The sequence below is a fragment of the Phaenicophaeus curvirostris genome, chromosome 1, assembly GCF_032191515.1.
Source record: "Phaenicophaeus curvirostris isolate KB17595 chromosome 1, BPBGC_Pcur_1.0, whole genome shotgun sequence".
Lineage (NCBI taxonomy): Eukaryota > Metazoa > Chordata > Aves > Cuculiformes > Cuculidae > Phaenicophaeus > Phaenicophaeus curvirostris.
In genome coordinates, this window is record NC_091392.1 from 6912556 (window position 1) to 6934854 (window position 22299).

The 22299-nt window shown below is 43.7% G+C and overlaps 1 protein-coding gene across 4 annotated transcripts in view; it reads left to right on the forward strand.

Annotated features, from left to right (window-relative positions):
* The window catches only part of CAMK1D (calcium/calmodulin dependent protein kinase ID), a 231728-nt gene extending 213830 nt beyond the window's left edge, over positions 1 to 17898 (forward strand). For 2 of the 4 annotated variants that reach the window (XM_069871533.1, XM_069871623.1), the window contains 3 exons: positions 6594 to 6681; positions 7240 to 7378; positions 10121 to 17898. In XM_069871533.1, coding sequence (XP_069727634.1) covers positions 6594 to 6681; positions 7240 to 7378; positions 10121 to 10242 — 349 coding nt within the window. In that variant the 3' untranslated portion in view covers positions 10243 to 17898. The remainder of the gene's footprint in view (positions 1 to 6593; positions 6682 to 7239; positions 7379 to 10120) is intronic. The other 2 variants (XM_069871701.1, XM_069871789.1) reach the window with 2 other exon arrangements.
* The last annotated feature ends 4401 nt before the right edge of the window (positions 17899 to 22299 follow it).

Below are 22299 nucleotides of genomic sequence, written 5' to 3' on the forward strand. Positions count from 1 at the left end.
GTCAAAGCAGACTTCAAGTGGTCCCACTCTTGCAGAGTGCTTACACTTCAAGTAGGCCTTAATGGCATCCCATAAAAGGGTTTTGGTTTTTTTTAACCTTCAGAATTGGTTCTGTAGAGCAAAGTAACTGGAGAAGCATCTTTGAACCCTATAGTTCACATGAAGTGGAATTGTGGTTCTACTGAGTTTAATGGGAGTTTTGCCACTGACATTGGTAAGAATCAGTGTTTGGCTCCTTGTCTCCACAGGCGAATACAGAATGTCTACCCAAGTCACTGGTGCTGGGCAAATGGTAGAGAATTAGTGTATACGGTGAGGTGGTTCCATGTAGTGATATTTTCAAGCTTTCCATTTTTCTTCCTTCTGTGGAATCTTTTCCTGCAGTATCAGATCACTGAGATCAGCCACAATTACAAAAGATATCTATCAAATAAGGAATACTTAACACATCCTCTATAATCTGATTGTGATAAAAACAGTTAACTGCACAGGAGATGGCTACCTGGGCATAAGAATTTGCTGCTTCGATATATAACATTTCTGAAGAACAAACTGATTCCAAAATATACCTATTATTTTAATTACCATGTTTTTATTAAAAACTTCCAAACGAGGCTTACGAGAACTGGATCTTGCAAGATATTACATTTGAGCCTTTAAGGTTAATAATCTCTTTGAATTTCGGGAAACTTCTCAAGAATAGCCAACTATTCACATGACTAAATGTTTGTACAGGATTAGACCCTAGAAAAAGTAAATACTTCTTCCCGATGGCCCACTTTTCTGTGCTGTATCTGCTCCCCACATGCCTGCATTTACGTGATGTTTTGCTATTTATAATCAAATGGCCTTGGCAGGGGGACGGTATGTTAAACTCGGAGTTGGCAAAAAAATAGGCTAATAACTGCAGTGAAGTATGGTAACTGAAACAGCACAATATGTAAGACTTGTTGGTATAATCACCGCACCCCAGTCTGTACAATCTGTCCATTTATACAGCTTTCTCCAGTTTAATATACAGGTGACATGCTTTCCACTGGCGAAGTTATTTATTTTATAGCGTAACTTTCTCTGAGGTTTGCACTGTTTATGGTGTGTTGCAAAGAGGCAATGTTCTACTTAGTTGTTCCACTGTGGCTTTTCAAAAAGGACATGGAAAACAAAGGTAAAAAAAGAGTGGGGTAATTTTGCTGCAGCTTGATACATTTTAATGTTTCCCTAGCTCATATTAATGACAGCAATTAAGTTTATTAAATATATTACCATGTCAGAACCTACATCCTGTTTCAGGCAGTTGCTCAGGCTGTAGTAATTGAGGGCAAGCAGCAGAAACCCAAGGACCTGTTTTTTTCCAGCTACAGGATCACGCTGTGCTCCCCATCAGGTCCAGTTGGCTCCTGCAGCAGCAACTTCAGCCTCCAGGCTCAGGTCAGAGGGAAAGAAAACTGTCCTCAGAGGTCAAGGAGAAAGTCCAACAGTTAAGAAGCTGGTATAGGAACTGGAAAGTGTGCTGTGAATTTGTTTGCTCTGTCACACATTACCCAAATGACCTTAAATGGGATTTAGAGCTGTGTGCTAAAGACGCTTGTGGCACTGAAGGCAACCTGTGACATCTGAATTAAAGGGTGATGTATGTATCACCTCCCTGTATAGACTGTATACGGTAAAAGGAAGTTGTGGCACCTAAGTTAGATGCCTGTGTGTGCGGATACAAGTGTGGCCCTCGCTTTTCCTTACTGCTTATAGAGCAGGAGAGCAGATATTTGGGATGTGCTGACGTCCATCCCCGCCTGTGCTTAAGAACTGCAAAGCTTTGGCAAGGATTGAGCCTCTGCAAATTGTGACCATGACCCTGAGTGTTTATGATGTGCCAGAAAGCATGAGCCAGATAATAATTTCCACCCAGGGAAGGGACATGGTTTACAAAGAGCTCAGTTCTCAGACAACGTTGTTTGAAGTGTGAAAAGGGCTCCCTGAAGGGAATTGCTGATGTTTACAACATTAAATCAAACTCTTTGCCCAGTTCATTCCTACACTCTATTTATTTTGGATCATCACTGATATTGTATGTGTGTGTATATATATTTATATGCATGCATGTGTGTATGTGTATGTATAGAAGAGTTATGATCCTTCAGTGTTATCCATTACAGCTAACTCCATATTTCCTGTCATCATACTCAAGAGTATTTCCAAGCATTGTTTGGCCAGCACAGTGTCTGAGTTGGCTGCTTTCAGTATGAAGGTTCGGAAACTAATTGTAGATCAAAGACTCTGCCTGCCATCATGGGCAAGGAGGATGCCAGGGACATATGCTTGCAGTGTGCTAACAAGAACCATCCAAAAGGATATTTACTGGCTTTATCTTTGTTGGAGGTTCCTCTGAAAGCTTAGAATTGCTATGGCCAGATAAATTGCTGCAATAACTTTGAACCCAGATAGAGAGCTAAAATATATTAGATACTGTGAGATAACGTTTGATCATTAGATTAGATTCCTCTTGTACAGAACTAGATTTGTTATGCTTATTCATGAGAAACAACCTTCTTGGCTTTGGTGAAAGTATTTTTGAAGGGGAATTGTCAGATTGTGGCCCTTGCTATTCAATTCTGTGTGTTGAGACACTTACATATTTACAAGTGAATATAAAACCAGCTTCAACGCAAGGTTCCCCAAACCATTGTTAAGATACAACTGCTTTCATGTGCTGCGAAATCGGGACCCCAAGAGAAAAGTCAGGTTCCAGTTAGGCTAATCAGTCCTTGCTTAGTTCTGGGTGATGCTCAGCATGATAACAGATCATGCATTGTTCTGATTTGTTGGATTTTTATTTTGTAAATGTGTGTGGTAGGTAGAAGCAGTATGTTTTACTGGGCCAGCTGGTATAGTAGGTAAAAACAAACTTCAGTGCTGACACAGTTGACTTCAAAGTTAACTGCAAAGCCAAGAAGTGTTCAACTAGATGTGCATCTCTGAAACAGAAGATGACTGAGCTAATCCCTGAAGGAGAAGGGTATGTTGTGCGGGGGAGGGAGGAAGAAAGCAAGATGCTTTTTGTCCTAAAAGGAAAAGGAAGATGGTTTATAGCCTGTGGACTTGGACAGTTAGAGAAAGGTGGAAGGGTGATTATAACATGCTCTAAACCCAGTATCTATTAAATTTCATGTATTATCTTCTAAGCAAGGGAATTAAAGCTTGTGATTAAATACATCTAGTACAGATGTGATGATGCGCATCTCTAGCAAAATACCAACAGCAAATGGTTGTTAACATTTCTTTTGTTTTCCTAGAAATAAAACTGTACTATAAACACTATAATACCATGAGTATTTTATAGAATTTTTAAGGTCCTCCAAGGCAAATACAGTAAAAAAGCAGAGTCCTCATGTTACAGTATTGTACCATTAACAGGATAGTTCTTCAGAGAGGAGCAGAAGCAGCTCAGAAAATAATCCCACACCCAGCTTTGGTAGCCAGGGCTGTGTTTTGGACCATGCCATTTGGCATACCAGCACATGTTTGAATGGATTCTGTTGTGCTAGATTAGCCCCAGCATTGCTGTTATTTTGCTCTGATTAAAAAGTAGCATCTGCAAGGTGCTAATGCTGCTGAAGAGACCTTAGATGTAGAATGGTCTCCATCACTGTGGTGTCTAAAGGCTTCACAGGGTGTCTGTCCATCCACTTGTAAAGTAAGCAAGTGCTATTCTGCCTGTTTGGGAAACACCCAAACACTGAGACTATTTTCCTGGAATTGACGGAATTGTATAGTGAGCATAGAGTTAGTGGTGGTAGAAGATAGTTTGTGAACTATTGGAACCAGCAGTTTCTTGGTGAAACCACTAGTGTTTCATAAAATGATCCCTAAACTCAAAAAATATATCTAGCCTGTATTTGAGTTACACGCCCCATGACATGTTTCATATAGCAAAAATGCATTTGCAAGTTCTTGTGGAGACTGGCAGGAAAGATCTTCTGGAAGAACTGTCAAGGGTATCATACTCCAACAACTTGTTCTGCCTGCGTTTCCAATATAAAATTTGACTAGTGGGAAACATGATCCGTGCTTATACAGCTTGTTAACAAACTTGTTCATAAAGCAAAATGCTACATTAGCGTCAAAGGGAAAACGTTATTTGCAAATGTGAGTAAATTTTCTCTTTGCAGCTTGGTCTCTTTGATCAGTTACTGAATGGACTCCTTGGCTTGTAGCTGTCCGTATTAAGTGTTCAGCTTCATTTTCTTCTGCAGATTTGTAGTATACAGTCAGTGCTTCCAGCTGACTCGTATTGAGGACACCTGCCTTCGCCAAGGAGGTATCCTTGTACATGGCAGAGTGCTAATGATATTTTGAAGTGACTGTAGGGCCTGTCTGTACCAAAAGGCCAAGTGGCTGCAAGGAGAGCTGTACACAAATCTGCACACACTTGTGCGCCTGAGCTAATGAACTGCACAGAGCAAGCAATACGACTAGAGTCTTCTCTGGCTGCTGGGTCATCTCTTCATTGAAGTGATCTGGAGGCAGTCACGGACAGACACTCTGTGTCATGATATTTCGATATGTAGATATGGCTGTGGTAAAGATGTAGAAACTGCCTTACAGGGTGATTTTGTACTAGAGAAATACAGAAAATGCACTGTATAGTGGATGCAAGACCAGGTGGGCTTTTTTTCCATCTGGGAGTATATGCCACATAGGAACCATCAGAGTCTGTATTGGGGCTGACAGTATTCTCTGTGAAAGACAGAGGATGGAACAATGAACATGATGCTTAACCTTAATGCTGCCTCACCAAAGTTTTAACTGTCTGGCTGCAGTAGGAAACCCAGACCAGCTTGCTTCCCTGTCAGTGAGGGCGGTGATCCTCTTCAGAGGAAGATCTGAAGATCTTCTAGTCCTCAAACACCTCTCCTTCTCCATCAACAGCATAGGGACCCAAGAGAAGATGTCAGATGCCGTTTGAGAGCCATGCTTTGCTCATGGTACTGGTTATTCTGCCTGCTTGAGATAAAGGTTATGTGGTTGTGATGGTCAGTCAAGAGCCTTTCCCAGTTGGAGGTGAGCTACCCTGAATGGGAACCCTGCTTCTTCCTACCCACAGTACTGTGGACTCCAGTAGTCTTGAATAACTCAATATAGACCACTTCAGCTGCAACAGGACAGGGTTGGTGGCTCTCCAGTCTTGGGAGATGGGGTTTAGTCCCTCATCTTCCTCCCAAGAGGAAGTAGTTCCTCTCATTTCTTTCACTTTTTGCGTGACTGTTATCAGCAGGGAGGAGGGGAGTAATGTGGAGGAGAAGGGTCCTGGGGAGCACTTCTTAGATGTGCCATTGACACGAAGGCAGAAAAGCTGCATGTCCTTTGAAGGACAGGGTTACAGTTCAGAGAGATCTGGGCAAAACGAAAATAATGTCTCCAATTCATAGCACACATAAGTGGAAACAGCAGGCTGGGGTATGTAAGCAGAGTTTCATCTTTTAAGAAACATAAAGCAATGCTGCTATTCTGCTGCCTTAGTTGGAAAACAGTAAACAGTTTGGGTACTGCCCTCTAAGTAAGATGTGGACTATTGGAGGAAGTCCAGAGAAGCTCAGTAGATCAGAGGATTAGAAAATATGAGTTATGAAGAAACAGTGAAGGAATTGGTTTGTTTAGTCTAGAGCAGAGAAGAAGGAGAGAAGACATGATAACAGTCTTCAAATATGTGAAAGGATGCTTGAAAGAAAAAGGGAATAAATTCCTTGCTATGCCTTCTGGCAGATAGAGGGGCACTGGAAGAGGTTGCCTGAGGAGTCTCCATCTTTTGGAGATCATTAAGGACTAGTTAGCCAAATATCTGTTAAAATTATTTTGACAGTGGGGGGTGGGGGGGAGGACTAGATGACCACTGAGTCCTCAAGATCTTATTTTATCAAAGATGCATGCCTCGAGGAGTCAAATGAATCAATAAAATTCTCTTGAAATAATCGTGTTTAGCAGAGATTTCAATTTGTCTTTATCTGTTCAAAAAACTTTGCGAGATCAGTTAAGTTTTGAGATTGGGTGTTGTTCTGCTTAAGCTATTTGTGCACCCTGTTCTGCTTTAGTGAGCATCCATGTATCTACTTTATTGTAAATCTATGTTAATCATGATGAATGGCCATGTACGTTGCAGGGTGGCAGGAAAATCTCCAGTGCGTACAGGACACAGACAGGTTGGAGTGGCTCTGCGAGCTGCTGCATGGTTGAGGCTAAAAGTAGGCTCAGCCTGTTGATGTTAAATCTTTAGATGTAGAGAAAAAAAGAACAAGTAGAATGTTTTCATCTAGAGCTGTAATGGTGATAGAAAGCAGCCGTGCACCAACAAAATAAGGTCATAACTCTCTGTAGCTGCCAGACCTACAAACCTTATCTACGGTTGCTTTTATTGTCCCAGATTTTCCACCACTACTGCCAGCAGGGACAGTGGTGGGAAGTTTAGCCCTCGTGTGAATGAAATCATCATCACTGCAGGAGCAATCACACCCTGGACCAGCCTTCTGTGTTGAGGAGGAGAAAAAAGGAGTACTCAAGGAGAGAAAAATGATCTCTTAAAATTTGTCTGTCTGTTTCAGGATTGCAGGTGATACAGCACTCAGCAAAAACATCCATGAGTCGGTCAGCGCTCAGATCCGGAAGAACTTTGCAAAAAGCAAATGGAGAGTAAGTGACCCGTCCTCGGGGATTACACTTAGACACCTAACTCTGCTAACGTGATGGCCATTGGCCACCCTTTCAGCATGTTAGTGCTTTTGTGGCCCAAAGCTTTGGTCAAAATAGTTGGTCCAGTCTTAGGTTACGTGGTCTTGTGGGGCCTTTTAAGGGGATGCTACTGAATAAGTGTATAACTGCAGTGAGTGTGAGAGATGGAGCTGGGACTGCTCACAGCTACAGCAGAAGTGGTTATATGCAGATTTGGGGTTGGCACTGTGGGGAGACATGAAGCAACATGGACACCTTCTGTGTTGGCGCAAGGAAGAATGCGTCAAATAAGATTTTCCTTGCGGGCTGTCGCATCCCGTCTGTGTGCTGGAACGAACAACGGGAAGCAGGACTGGGGCAGAAATGCATACTGTTTGATATTGTTAAGAAACAAGAAACTGGGAAAGGCTTGAAGGATGATGGACTTATCCACTTCCGATAATTGAGCAGGCAGGAGATGAGCAGAACTAACTGTTCCACTTCCAACTTTTTCTTTCTTGCTTGCTTTTGTTTTTCCAGCAAGCTTTTAACGCCACAGCAGTTGTGCGACACATGAGGCGATTACACCTCGGCAGCAGCCTGGACAGTGCGAGTGCCAGCGTGTCGAACACCCTCAGCCTGGCCTCGCCGCTTCCCGACACAGCCACCCGGAAAGATTGTGAGTAGCCATCAACCCAGCAAAGCTCCTGCCGTGGCAGCTGAGCCAATTCGCGGGGTCCCCGTTTTCTCTTTGACTCCCAGGCTGCAGTCCTCAATGCAAGTAGGTTTGGCTTTCTGCAAGCACGTGTTTAGAACAAGGACTGAAAAGGGACCAAGGCCTTCATTTTTTAGCTAACCAAAAGAATAATGATTCCATTGGAAAAAGTTTATGCTCTAAAAAAAATTAGTTTTTAGCTTGGTGCATTTTTGAGAACAAAGAACTATTTCTTGTGCAGAAAGAGGACTTTCACTTGGGAAAAAGACCCAGACCCCCACAGCAAAAAACTGATGTATTTGGTTGAAAGCTGAAAGAATTTACTCAAACTGTTTATACTTGAGTTTCCAGTATTATGATAAAACGTTTTTCTGTGAAAATTGGCTTATCTTCTGTTCAATTTTCCATGCAGGAGACTGATCCTACCAGTCTGACCCAGCTGCCCCCTCCCTGGGCCAGATTAAGCTCCTGTATGAAGAGACTCATTCGTTTGAGTGGGATTTAGGCTCTGTACACCCCAGTGGGACTGTGCCCACTGCCTCATTTGTTACATGCTGTAACTGAGACTGTCAAGCTGTCCAATGGAGTCAGTTACTTGAGATATATATTTTTCTTTCCTTAATGCCAGGAAAGGAGATATGGCAGCAAAGGGATCCTTTGGAAGATAGAAATGCTTCCTTTGCAGTGAAGCATGTTTAATCTCTGGCTTCTGAGTATTTATTCTCTTCCCTTCTGTCTATCTGTAGAGATTTTTTTCTATCAGGAAATGGAGGGATGTGGATTTTACAATTAGAAAGGGAGCTTGACATATCAAATGCACCCTACTAGATACCTCGTGTTCAGAAAAAAACTAAGGTCTCTCTCCTGCCTTTTTCTTTCACAGTGGTTTTCTCTGGGGACAGATTTCTTGCACAAGAAGGATCCCATGCAGCAAGTTACATGAAGCAGCTGTGCTGCCGTTAGGAAATATAATACTGCCTAATGCTATTAATAGACATTTAATGAGCTCTCCAAATAGTTTCAAATGCAGCAATTTCACATTATTGTAGACAATTAAATACAGCCTTTGCCTGAGAGTAGGTTATGTCAGGCTGCATCCTAATTCTATTCCCTCTATTAGGGCAGAGCAGAGATGATGCATTAGGCTGGATTATGCTACCTGTCAGGAAAGACTAAGTGAATCAGTTGGAATTTCTCAAGTGTATTGGCCTGATTCTAGGTCCATGTCTCGTTTGTTCACTTTAGACATGATTGGACCGCCTCAATTAATTACAAGACCTAGATGTCTACATTTTTCAGGCAATAGATAAATTGCAGGATGAGTGATGGCAAATGTCAATACTGCTGGGAAAAGGGATTTGGCTGAGTGTAGGTAAAGCATAGTTATCCCTGAGGCTGAAATACCACCTTGAAGCATGGAAAAGTGGGTAGAAGTTGTAATAACTATCAAAAAGATCCAGGGAGGTATATTAAACTCCAGTCCAAGAATATGTTAATATAGGTTTCATCCATCCTTTATTCACCAGGCTGGAAAAAATGAACTCTATTCCTAATCGCTCTAAGTCTGCATCTCCTCAGAATGAGATGACTGTCTTGGGTCCCCATTCAGCTGCTTTTCTCACACCAGAGCTGCCTTTGCATATCAGTGCCTACAAGGCTGCCAGACTGCATGAAGAGCTGCATTTGCTGGCAAAATCTAAAGGTCTTCTGCATGGAGTCTCAACAGCCACTGGAGAGGGGTAGTTCATCTGCAGAAAGCTCTGGCAAGGATATGTTTCATTTCTCTTCATTAGTGCTTTCCATGGAAACTGTCTGTCAGCTGTTCCAGCTGCCATTGTGCTGGAATTACAAAATCTTGAATTGATCATTCAAAACACAGCCTACTTTGGGTTTTCAGGGGTTATGCTTTGGTGGGGTTTGTTTTTTAAAGCTGTGGTAGAGATTTTACTGGAAGCAGACGCATTCTGAAAACAATCTAGCCAGCCCCCTTTTTTCATTAAAAAAAAATCCTTCAGAAGTGTTTGATTAGTTCAAAAGGAACTGGCTGAGTAAATGTTGGGTCCAGATACTCAGCCTACGTCAACCTACATCCCTTAGCTGGAAATTCTGGAGGCATACCAGCAAAACCTGGAGCAACATAAGCTGTTGCTAGAATGATGTCCAAGTCACACAAATTTATATTCCCACTAGGTTTACTGGAACTCACCAACAAAATTGACCCACTGTACTTTTTTATCAGCAGCTTTGCACTATGCCCGGGGAAATTGTTTTAGTCCAGGTGCACAGTGTGTTCATTTACCTAGACGGCCATCATGAGAAGTTTAATCATCTTCAACATGCCCACGAGGAAAAGTATTCTGAGCAAGTACAATGCTGGAGGGATTTTTGAATCCCAGAACTCTTTGTCTTCAGCCCCAGAAATGTGGAATCGGTCTGGCTGAACACGTACCAAAGCCGGACGTTTATTCATTGTGACATGCGTCTACAATGGCTGGTGGTGGCACTAGGCAAATGGCCATGAGCCAGGAGGACAGAAGATCCCCCGTGGAGGTACCCAACCAACCCACTGCTGCGGGAAGAGCAGGAGCACCATGTCTAGCTGTGGTCCCCTCTGCTCTGTAGCACGCTACGAAAGAAACGCAGCTTTTCCCACATTCCCGCCTCCAAAAATAACATTTCTAACTGTGTTTCTGGCTTTCCTTTTAGGTATGTCTCCATCCACTCTCTGTAGTTTTGTTTCATCTGCTTCTTCAGGCGTTTCTGCAGTAGGAGGGGACCGGAGACCCAGACCCACCACAGTGACCACAGTGCACACAGGGAGCAAGTGAGAGCCGGGGCAGCGAGGAGCAGGCAGGCGGCTGGGCTGGCAGGTTGCCTCTGCACGATCCCACCCTGCTTTGCACACTCAGCGAAGGACTAGAAGAAAGAAGATTTTTTATGGCCATATTTTATACTGCTATTCTGAAATGTTTCATTTATCACAAACTGCAATGACTCCAGGGGGAATGGATCTAACAGTCTCTGGTGCTGTACATATATATACATATATATAAATATATATATATATATGTGTGAGTCTAGCAATGTTCTAACTAATGAACACTCATTCTTTTCCCCAGTGATTTACTCTTTTCTCAGTGTAGGTAACAGTACATGTTGTATTTTTTTTCCATTAACTACGAACATCTCAACTGGATTATTTAAATAGAGATACTTTTCTGAGCATTATATTTTTTTTCTTTTAAAAAAAGTACTTCCAGTAATGTCCCTCCTCCCAGTTTTCTGGGGGATAGGCTATTTCTGTAGGTAGGAATTGACGTTAACATTGTAACACGGGAGGATTTCAATGGCATGCCGTTTCTTGCTCCTCAAATTGGACTGCAAGTCTGCCTGGCTTTAGCAGAGCTGTTACTGCTCAGATTAAGAAACTGCTTATTTCCTTCCCCTCCTCCTTGAAAGCCATAAAAAGAGTAAAATTGCCACCAGCTGGGAATAAGCTCATCCTTGGCCTCATTCCTGCAGTGCTGGGGATCTGTAGCACCCTTGTTTCAGAGGAGAGGCAGGTACGTGGTGATAGTCAGGATCTGGCCAGACCCGAGCAAACAGAATGACAGAGCACAGTCTTGTCCTGCAGCTCTTACCTAATTCAAGTCTCTGTTACGGGCAGAGCGAAAGAAAAGGAGGGTATGGGGCTGGGATTCATACTTGTCCTCTGCCACTGGCTCACTGTGCTGCCCTTGAACAAGACATTTGATTCACCAGCTTCCTCCCAGCCTGGCCTCTTGCACGGGCACATCCAGCCTGAGGGCCTTGTGTCTGAGGTGCTGAGCACCTGCAGTCTGGGGACTTTGCCTGGCGTTGCTGGTGCTCAAACCCTCCCAGAGAGGACAAAACCAAGTATTGGAAACCAAACAGAAAAGTTTGGACCTTAAACTCTGCTTGCCTGGGTCTTGCACCCTGGGAGAGGGGTGGTGCTTGCACCTTTCTGTGAAGCACTTGCAGGTTCTCGGGTGCAAAGTGCAGGATCTGTAGTGCTGCTCCATCATGCTTAGCTCCTGCCAAGGGCTGGGGAGAAGCGCTGAGCTGGGAAAGCAGGGCCTTGCTGAAAGGCATGGACACACGCAGGGGCAGTGGTGTCACTGCCACCTTTCCTCTCCTCCCCAGAAGCTCGTATGCAAAAGTAAACTCAATTTCCACATGTTTTAATTACTAAATACATGCATTTCCCAGGTTCTGTGTGCTGGTGCAACGTTTAATAACAGTCACTGTGGCTGTTGTGCAGCCATGCGTTAAAGCAGCTTGAAATAGAGAGGAGAGCAAATCTGCTCAGATTTGCTGAAGGTCTCTACGTTACTTCAACACCATTCCCAGCTGTGATTTTCTTCTAGGAGAAGAGAAGTGAGGCAGGCAGCAGAGCCAGGCACCCTTCCCCCGGTGCTGTTAGCCTCTCGCACTCCAGACACGTCCATCTCCAGCCAGAAGCACAAGTCATTCCCCGCAGTGCGCTCTATTGCCACCCTTGCCTCATTTATCCTGCACAAGAAATTTTAAAAGCCAATCACAGACACAGTTGAATATATCAGGCAATAGTGACCATGCTGGGAAAAGCCATGAGATAAGTATTTTTCGTTGAGACTTCAAAATTCAATTCAGCTTCAATGGGCAGAGGTGGGATTTCATCCATCATATTTTGAGCACAGTAAGCTGGAAGAGCAGGTGGCAGTGAGTGCTGATTGTCTATGAAGAGGCTACTCCTTTAGTGGCACTTAAAGCTGTTTCCCCTGATAGATCTCCACTTTCCTCGATATTAGGCTACTCCCCATTTTTGGGGGGCTGTGGCACATCTGAGTGAGGCCGTGGGAGCTGCTGTTTGCCCTGATAGTGTTGTAGCCAGCATGGATGCTCATGCAGAAAAGTTTCAACTTCGCATTTTAGGAAAGATGCCAGATATGGTGTCTTGGGGTCTGGTAGCAAAACTCCTTACAATTTCCCTGGTGAGGACTTCTGACTGAGGTTTGGGCATACTGAAGGGCAGGCAATCTCCTCATTGCAGGTCATGCTCCTGTCCCCATCCCCAGGCTGCTGCCACAGTGTACTCCCACACCACTGACAAAGAGTAGGAAGAGCTTTATTGGCATTTACTCTCAGGGCTGTTCATGCCTTGCTGCAAAGATAATAAAAAAAAATAAAATAAAAAAAAGATTAGTGTAATACAATTTAAACTTATTCTGTGGTCATTTTAATTTTCCAGCCTGAATAAGGAAACTTTAGTTTAGGAAAGACTCCTAAGAAATTCAAGTTATTTTGAACCCACATAAGGCCAGTTGCCCCTGTTCTGCTCTGGTTGCAGGGATGTAAACAGGCTGTCCCTCAGTTTATAGTCAGTGGAGTTCCCCATGTTTATACGTATGAAACCAAAAGCAGGATTTGGCTAGGGAATATTTTTGTCTTTGTGCAGTTGTTTCAAAGATTAGGGCTCAAGTGTTCTCTCTTTGCCTTCTCTTCTGAAACCTAAGGTCTAATTTGAACTTGATGTAGCTACTGAGGCCCCTAATCAAAATACAGCATCCAAACGTATCTTACAGAGAAAAAGAAACGCAAACAGATTTCCATCTGCCAGACAAAGAGCAGAGACGGGAGCAAAGGCAGATGTGCTGTCCTGCAGCTGGTGGGGTTCCCATGTGCTGGCTGCCCCTCCTTGATGGGTGCTTTCTGTGGTTTTTTGTTGGGAGGGGTATTCTTTCCTTCTACATTTGGAATTAGGGTGATGAGTTTTCCTTCCTGCAAGTAATATTCTTCCTGAGTTGTATAATTTATCGTCATTCTCTTTGGCTTGCTATCAGCTGCTGGGATCTTAAGACAAGAAACAGAAGCACTTAAAAGCAAAATTGTTTCTTTCTGCTACAACTTTGGGTGGTGGGAAGCTCTTCTTCTGTATCAGTGAGACACAGCTGGAGACCTGACCTGAGTTCACAACATACTTGGAGATCTCTCCTGTCAATGAGTCTTGAAGTATCCCTTGGTTAAAACTTCTCAGTTTAAATATGGGCAAATCTGCTGTCTGGGATGACTCAGAAGCCCCCAGGTCAGATTTACAGAGGGGGCTGGAGCTGTTGGCCCCTTGGCAGCACAGCCTGGTGCAGCAAACACTCCAGCATCGCTTGCTGAGGATGCTCCAGTGCTGTTGCATCTCTTTCCCCTGCCTCAATCCACCCCTGCTCAGCCACTCTCATGTGTGAATACAAAGCCAGGAGTAAATAATGTGTGCATGTGAGTAAAGGGCTAATGACCCCAAAGCAGAAGATTTAAAATAAATTCCCAGCTGACCTTGCCCTGAAGGAGAAGGTAGAAAAATCCTTCTGGGATCTTTCCCAATGGACCGTCCTACTAAACAATGTGTGATTTTCTCCTCACATGAGGACTTCAGCCTGGACTCACCTGCCTGTTACCCTTTTCTGCTTTACTTTACTCCACCGATATGTTTTTCCTTTGTAACTTGTTTTCCTCAGCTCCTTCCCCTTCTTTTTCTTTGCTTGCAGCTTTGATTGTTGATTTTTACCTCCAGAGTCACAGAGGCCATCTTTGATGCCATCAGCAGTACTCTTGCTGGGAACGCAAAAATAAAAATCCCGAACACCTCCAGCTGGCCCCTTAGCCAGCAGAAGAAGTTGTGAGGACAGGCTGCCTGTGAACTCTGCGAGCTGAAAGTCAGTATTGCAGTGGAAGGGTCTTCTGCTGATGATTTTGCATGTGACTTCATTCCCAGTACATCCTAACTTTCTGCTGGAACACCCCTTCTGCAGCATGAAATGGATATTGGCCCCGTGGCACAGCTAGCAGGAAAGTAGGAGTGTGGGAAAAACTTGGCAGTGATGCTTTCCTGAGACTGTGTTACACTGCTGGTGATGTCTCTTCTGTCCTGGTTGCTGTTGTACAGGTGCCACTAGAGTAGTGGGTGCAGAAAAAAAAAAAAAAGTAGGATTTTACCTATGCCTTGTGTGTCTGTTGTGGTTGTGGTGCTGAAATAAAACCAAGAATCGATAGAGATTCGTTCCTGATATGAATGAAACCACAAAAAGAGGTGTGAGCCCACTGGTAGATATCTCCGTGTAGTTCTGCCGTAGGAATTAGATAGGGATTTCCACTGTGCATGTGTCCTTCATACCTCCATGGTTACTGACAGTAGTTTTTCTATAACCAGTTCTCCTTCTTCTGCCCAGCCCTGAGGGACTTCAGGGCTTGTAAAAAGGTTTCCCCGGCCACAGGAGCCTGACTTCTGTTTTTTCTCCCCTAAACCTCTGGAAACAAGAGTATGGACCTCATAGAAGTGCAGTGGCAGCTGACCGTGAGGCTGCCCCTTCCTGAAATGGAACAAGCCCCAAGGGAAAGCCAGATAGCTTCTAGCCATTGGCAAACAGGGAGAATATTATCCTTTGATGTGAACCTAATGTTAGCTAAATTGGTTATAGGGAAGCTTGTGTTATTATTTCCCCCTTTGATAACAATCCCGGAGTGGAGCATCACTAAGTGAGCACTGCATAAAACCACCAGACTGATTTTGCCAGCAAGTTCATGCAGACTGTAGCCTGTTGCTTTTACTCCTTCCAGAAGTCAGGGGATTCCTCCGCTGGCAAAATAAGTTTTGAGACTGAACCCCAAGGTAAAGAATTATCATCCTTTCAGTGTATGGAAATTCCCATTTAATGGGATCACTTGCGTTCTTGCTTCCATGGGTACTTACTCATCTGATTTGCGGATAGAAGTTATTCATGGAAAGGGAATTTTGCCTTCATTATCATGCTTACTTACACCAAATACTTGAAGCTAAGAATTACACTTATTCAAGCGAAAAGCAGAAACACACCCAGAGACTGCACTATCCAAGGAAAACAGCGTCAAAACCAAATGTGGAGGAATAATCACTGGGAGCAATGGTGAGGAAAGAGCAACCTGCTCACAAATGTTGCACGAACAGAGTTCCCCTGGTAAATTCCAGATTTCTTGCCCAGCAGCAAGTTTCACACAACCCCTTTTGTTTTTCCTCACATCCCTCCAGCTGGGTCCTACCTTCCTATCCTGTCCCCTAGGGCGGCCTCATCTACATGACACGTGTGTGTGTGCGTGTGTTTGTGCGTGTTGTGGCCCCAGGGATCACAGATCCCACCGGTGGGAGACCAGGAGTTGGTTCAGGTTTTTTGGTCCGACTTCGCACGGTTGGGTCAAAGCTGTGTAAATAGTATTTGTATCAGAGGATAAAGGCTCTTTATCCCAAAGTCTGGTTTTCAAGACCCCTTTCCCACCACGAACCATGCCACTGATCCATCCAGGTAGCTACTTTTTTGGTCTTCGTGAATGATAAGATCAGAAGAGCAGCTCTTACATTTTTTCCATACTCCAGAGTGAAATCAGGGCATGTACGCTCGCAAGCGTGAAAAAACACCGCTTAACTAATGATGACATCAAATGTCCAATAAATGCATGATACTGCACTGCATGTATTAAACTGCTGTTCACTGTTTCTGTATTTCCCAAGGCTTTTCTTTATGCACACTCAACCCAACCTTTTCTTCAAGGGGTTTACTTCTATGTTTTGCTTTTAAATGACTCAATGTATCTGTAACTCAAAATCCATTGTTTGAGTAAATGCAAAGCTGATGTTTTGTAAACAAGATACTGCAAAGGCTGGTACTGTATTTTGTCTTTCTGTTGAATGCTCTGCAGCATGTAGAGGAACAGTCACCACCCAGAGCAGCTTATAAACCTGCAGCAGTCACTAACACACATGTAGAAACAGGGAGTCGGGGAGGGGAGGGCCCCTTTTTAATACAACACTTAAAAACTTGATCCCCATTCAAAAATTCCTTTCCTGAGTTGCTAACGCTCAAGACAACCAAGAAGCTTGTTGGTGTCTCTTTCTTTTTTCTTTTTTCCTTTTTTATTTTTTTCAGAGGGTTTGTTATTCTTAGTCAAAACTTAGACTGGTTCATGAAAATCACTGAAATATTCAGTATTTTTCTCTTCCTGCAAGATATTTCTTTCTCTCCTGTTGCAGAATGAACTGCGTTTTGGGGACCAATATGCTGTGATTATTTGCCTGCACAAACCAGGGCAGAGAACTGAGCTAATTATCCCATCCTTTCCAAAGCATCACCACCTAAATTTAGTTCTTGACTTTCCATGTCTTAACACCATTTATCTGTGGAAGAGTTTGATGTGGTACTTTTCTTTCTTCCACATGAAAATCATGGCCTTGCCTTCTCTTCCCCTGATCATCGACCCATTTTCATTTGTGCTGATTTTTCTAAGGTGTAGGGTACAGGATGGACACATGGTACTTGTAATACCTCTGGCCCAGTCCTCTTGTGGGCATCAGCAGGACATCGATCCCAGCTCCTGAGCGGCTGCTGTGTTAGCATGGAAGGTTCTCAGATTCCCAGTACTCAAAGCAGATCTGAAAGGGGTGGGAAATTGCTTTGGGTTCCTGGCAAGTAGCAGGGCTGGAGAAGAAGCACCATGCTGGTGAAGTAGGAGGCAAGTATCAGTCCTTGGAAATTATACAGGGGACTGTTCCATGGTGGCAGAAAGCACTAAGGTTTCCTGAGCACACCTTCAATCTGGTGCTCAGCCAGAATGCTGTGCTATTGATGAAGCACTGCGTGTCAGCATAAAAAATGATCATTAATAATGGTTGTAGGCCAGATTGAATTCAGATTGCTGAGGCAGCGCGTGATGCAAGGCTCCATCATGAGGTGGACGTGCACTGTGATTCCTGTTGGGTGGGAGCTCCTCAGGTAGTGCTCAGGGTAGTTCCAAGCTTTTCCATCTCTCACCTGCATCCTCTGAGCCAGCAGAGCATCACACATGCTACTTCTTACTAGGTCAAGCTGTAGCATGACCCCCAAAGTGAAAAGTGTGGAAGGTTGTAACTTAGTGGGAGATATGGTGTTGCTCATGTTTCTGGTCAACAAAATGTCAGCATCCTTTTCTTCATTGGCCTCCACTTGAGAAACAGCATTTTGGACAGTTCAGGCCTTTTTTTAGATAGAAATTTGATTTTAGTCAGCAAACAATGAAAAAAAGCCCAGTCTGCCCAGACTAAGGACTCCCCAAAGATCCCCAACTGCAAAACATCTCTTGGTTGACTTTTAATGAAAATGCGAGCATGTTTTCTACAAAGGCTTAAATCTTAATCAAGGAATGTCAGTGTGCCTAATATTGCAGGTCTTGTGATTGATACAAGTTCATAACAGCATCTGTGTCCAAACAGAAGGAAGAATATGTATTTACTCCATGCATGTATTAAGGCATCGCAAAAGTTTTATCTGCATAATGAGTTTGCAATATTGCAAATTGTTAATGGGGCTACGTTGCAAGCAGTTCTCCGCCTTGACAATCATGTATACATATCGAGATTTCTATCATAATGACAATTTAAAGGGATGACTAATTGTTTTCCTCCAATAAATCCAATTGAATCACCCTGATGTAAAGTCTGATGGTTTTGAGTCCATGAGTCTCCACCCATGTGCAAGAAAGGGAGTGAACAATTTCTATGCCTGCTCCATTGTTTTTCATGCTATGATGTCCCTTTATATCACAAAGGACAGTGTGATTTTTTTTTCCTGTCCAACTTATTCCATAAGGAAATAGTTTAAAAGGATGTTTTGTCCTTCAGGTGTTTCCTAAAGCCATAGTTGGATGTGGTGCTGAGTGTCAGCTTACAGAGACAGGGCTGTCTCCTGAGGTTGACAATATCTGTGTGGGGCTGGTTAAAGGAGATGCAGTTGTTGGAGGCTACTACGTCTTTGATCTGGTCCTGGTGGCTTACACAGCCTGTGGTGATAATCATGAGAGGAGATTTGATTTTTACTAGTGCTTCCAAGTCCCTTTGCAGTTAGCTGTGAGCTCCAAAGGCTGTTGTATGTGCTCCATCATTGGCTTCCTTTGCCTCCAAATGGTGTTCCCAGGGTGTATTATTACTTGCTTTTTTATTTTCCTCTGTTATTCTTAATTTTCCCTACTTTTATTTCTGGTTTTCTGGTTTTCGCTCACTGGCACACAAGAATACCTCTCCTTTCAAAATATCCGGCAACATGACTACACCCAGACAAGTGTTGTTAGGTGCCCAAGGGGCAGGTGGTCCCATGCCTGAGGTCAGAACCTGGTGGTTTTAGACATCTCATTCAGTAACAGAGCTGAAATGAACAGTAGTGATAATGGCCAGCTTATAACAATATAAAGAGAAAGGCAAATTGCTTAAATAGCTTTTATATTGTGAATGAAGAAACAACCATCAGAACCAAAGTGATTACTATTTCTGCAGCCACAGAGCTAGGACTAGATGCTGGACTGTACTGGGAGAGATGACATGGTCTCCCATTTGTGTTCTGGAAACACATGTCCTTGGGAAGATATTTCTTTGGAAATGTACATTGAAGTACAAAAACCCTGGCAGGGAGTGGGATGGAGGCAAAGTGTAAGACTGAAGCATGAACACGTCATTTGCAATGTCAGGAGGAGCAGTAGATCCTGTAGAAAGGACCCACAGTTTCCCCATACAACACATGCCTTAATACTGACCATGATTCACATCCAGCACTGTCCCTCGGCAGAAACAGGGCTCCAGCGGGCATCTGGGCAGCCCTTCTTTTATAGTCAAGGAGTTTTCATAGAATCATAGAATCATAGAATAACCAGGTTGGAAGAGACCCACCGGATCATCGAGTCCAACCATTCCTATCAAACACTAAACCATGCCCCTCAGCACCTCGTCCACCCATCCCTTAAACACCTCCAGGGAAGGTGACTCAACCACCTCCCTGGGCAGCCTCTGCCAGTGCCCAATGACCCTTTCCATGAAATTTTTTTTCCTAATGTCCAGCCTAAACCTCCCCTGGTGGAGCTTGAGGCCATTCCCTCTTGTCCTGTCCCCTGTCACTTGGGAGAAGAGGCCAGCACCCTCCTCTCTACAACCTCCTTTCAGGTAGTCATAGAGAGCAATGAGGTCTCCCCTCAGCCTCCTCTTCTGCAGGCTAAACACCCCCAGCTCTCTCAGCCGCTCCTCATAAGGCCTGTTCTCCAGCCCCTTCACCAGCTTTGTTGCTCTTCTCTGGACTCGCTCCAGAGCCTCAACATCCTTCTTGTGGTGAGGGGCCCAGAACTGAACACAGGATTCGAGGAGCGGTCTCACCATTGCCGAGTACAGAGGGAGAAGAACCTCCCTGGACCTGCTGGTCACGCTGTTTCTGATCCAAGCCAAGATGCCATTGGCCTTCTTGGCCACCTGGGCCACTGCTGGCTCATGGTCAGTCGCTGTCAACCAACACCCCTAGGTCTTTCTCCTCCAGGCAGCAGTTTTGTGTGAGTGATACCTGTTGAAGCAGAGCATGTGCCTATGCACATGTCCAACTTTGAAGACCATCCAGCCCGAGCAGGGACAGAGTCTCTGTGGTTCAGGGCCCCCCCCCCAGCCAGATGATGCTGAGAAGGAAACATTCTGTACAGGGCTTTCAACCACAGCACTTGCCACCTACCCTTTCTCGGGTTTTGCCTACACTGAATTTCATCCTTAAAGCCACAGCTAACTCTGTTTGCCTCTGCATCCACAAAACCATATTTTCAGATATGGACTTGTGAGGATCACCCTGGGGACTCCACGAGGCCATGGGATTGAGCTGCCCCAGAGCAATCCCAGGGCACCATAAACTGCTGTAGGAACAAAGGGATGGGCCATTCCCATCATATTATGCTTACTCTCAGCTCTGGACATGACCCAGGAAGAAGATCCACCTTCCTCGCTGTGGGTATATGCCCTGCCTAGCACTTCTGAATCCCTGTTTTGGTGGGGCCTCTCAACACTGCTGAATTACTGTGATGATAACCATTTTTTTTATAACTGTAGGAGTGGGGAAGAAGGACCATCTGGATCAGCACTGCAACTATTCAACTGAGTATTTCCAGATTGCTTGGTGTTTGGACTTTCTGGGTTACATCAGGGTAAATTCCTGACATACAGACTCTGTTTACTTATTCTGAATTCAAAAGTTTCTTTTCTCTTTTCATCTTTAGTTTTTTTTCTTTTTATAATTGCAATGTTCTGATAAAGTTATGGTCAATTAATGGCTCATTTACCTTCTTCATAGAAGTGGCTTTTTTAGGAATAATAATAATAATAATAATAATAATAATAATAATAATAATAATAATAATAGAACTGACAGGCTATTTGTTTTTCCTATTGAACTCAGGAGCTTTGTGCTTTCTTTGGCGCCATGTAGACTCTTGTATGTTTTTCATTTTCTTTCTTTTGGGCAGAAGTAAGAGCTGTGTTCACAACCATGCCTCATCTTGCAGTCTAGCAGCGAGCAGAAATGCATCAAAAATCTCAGACAAATACTTCTACTTGTTGGAGGCCAATTGGACAGGTACCATTTGTACTGAAGAGTCACATTTCACATTTATAGCAGACCTATTTCAAGTTTGCATTTTCTCAAAGTAGCATCTGAAATGCAACTTTGTCTCCCAGTTTCTGATCCACCGCAGCTCAGCGTAGCACCTAAGTAGATCAAATCCCTGATTCACCATGGGGAAAAACTGTTCCAACAAAGTTATAATCATGGTGAACCTATACTGACCTTCAATGTGAGTTTGTGGATGAAGTCTTGATCTCCACAGACAGAATATGAGTACATGATGGACACATGCTGGAGTTGTAATTTATGGAATACAATACAATGCAATGTAATGCAATGCAATGCAATACAATTTATTGTTATGTTATGTTATATTATGTTATGTTATGTTATGTTATGTTATGTTACGTTACGTTACGTTACACTATGTTACACTATATTACACTTTATTACACTGTATTACACTAGTGTAGTGATAGGACTAGGGGGAATGGGTATAAATTGGAGAGGGGCAAACTTAGGTTAGACCTAAGGAAGAATTTCTTCACCATGAGGGTGGTGAGGCACTGGCACAGGTTGCCCAGGGAAATTGTGGCTGCCCCATCCCTGGAGGTGTTCAAGGCCAGGTTGGATGGGGACTTGGGCAGCCTGGTCTAATGGGACATGTCCCTGCCCATGGCAACAGGCTTGGAATTAGATGATCTTTAAGGTCTCTTCTGACTCAAACCATTCTATGATTCTATGATTCTATGATTATAATGTCTCTGCCAGACCAGAGCAGAAGGACAACATGGCATAAACTGAAGGTTTGGGACTAGTCTACTATGCCTTTTCAGCACTCAAATGATAGAAACAAGAAAGCAGACCAACTTTCAGGTACTTTTTTAGTCACAATATCAAGAGAGGGAATTCAGCTATGGTTGAGCTAGGGGTGAATTTTTGAAGACGACATTTAACTTCACTGTCATCAAACACATCAACATCAGACTCCACTGCTGATTCAACTGATGACCACTTTGAGGCTCATGTTGAGGGACTTCCAACTCCTCTTCCCTCCTTAAGTGCTTGCAGCACTTATGTGTTCATTTCTGATGCACTTTCCAGCTGTCTCAACACAGAACCACAGAGTGATCGAGGTTGGTAGGGACCTCTTGGAGGTGATCTAGTCCAACTACCCTGCTCAACAAGCAAGGTTCTCCAGGACCATGTCCAGAGACCTTTTTAATATGTCCAAGGATAGCGATGCCCAACCTCTCTGGTCACAGACTGCCGACTGAGCTTTTGCTAACAAGTCCAGATAACGTACAAGTTAGTTAAGGAACCCAAGGAACAAAAGAGGAATTAAAATTTTGCTTTAAACCTTCACCTTCTGTTTTGCTTCTTTTTTCCCATGGAGATCAGCATCTGTGCAAATATGTGTAAGGTCAGTAGTCTAAATGCTTTCATGAAGGACAATTTGCCATGATGCTAGCT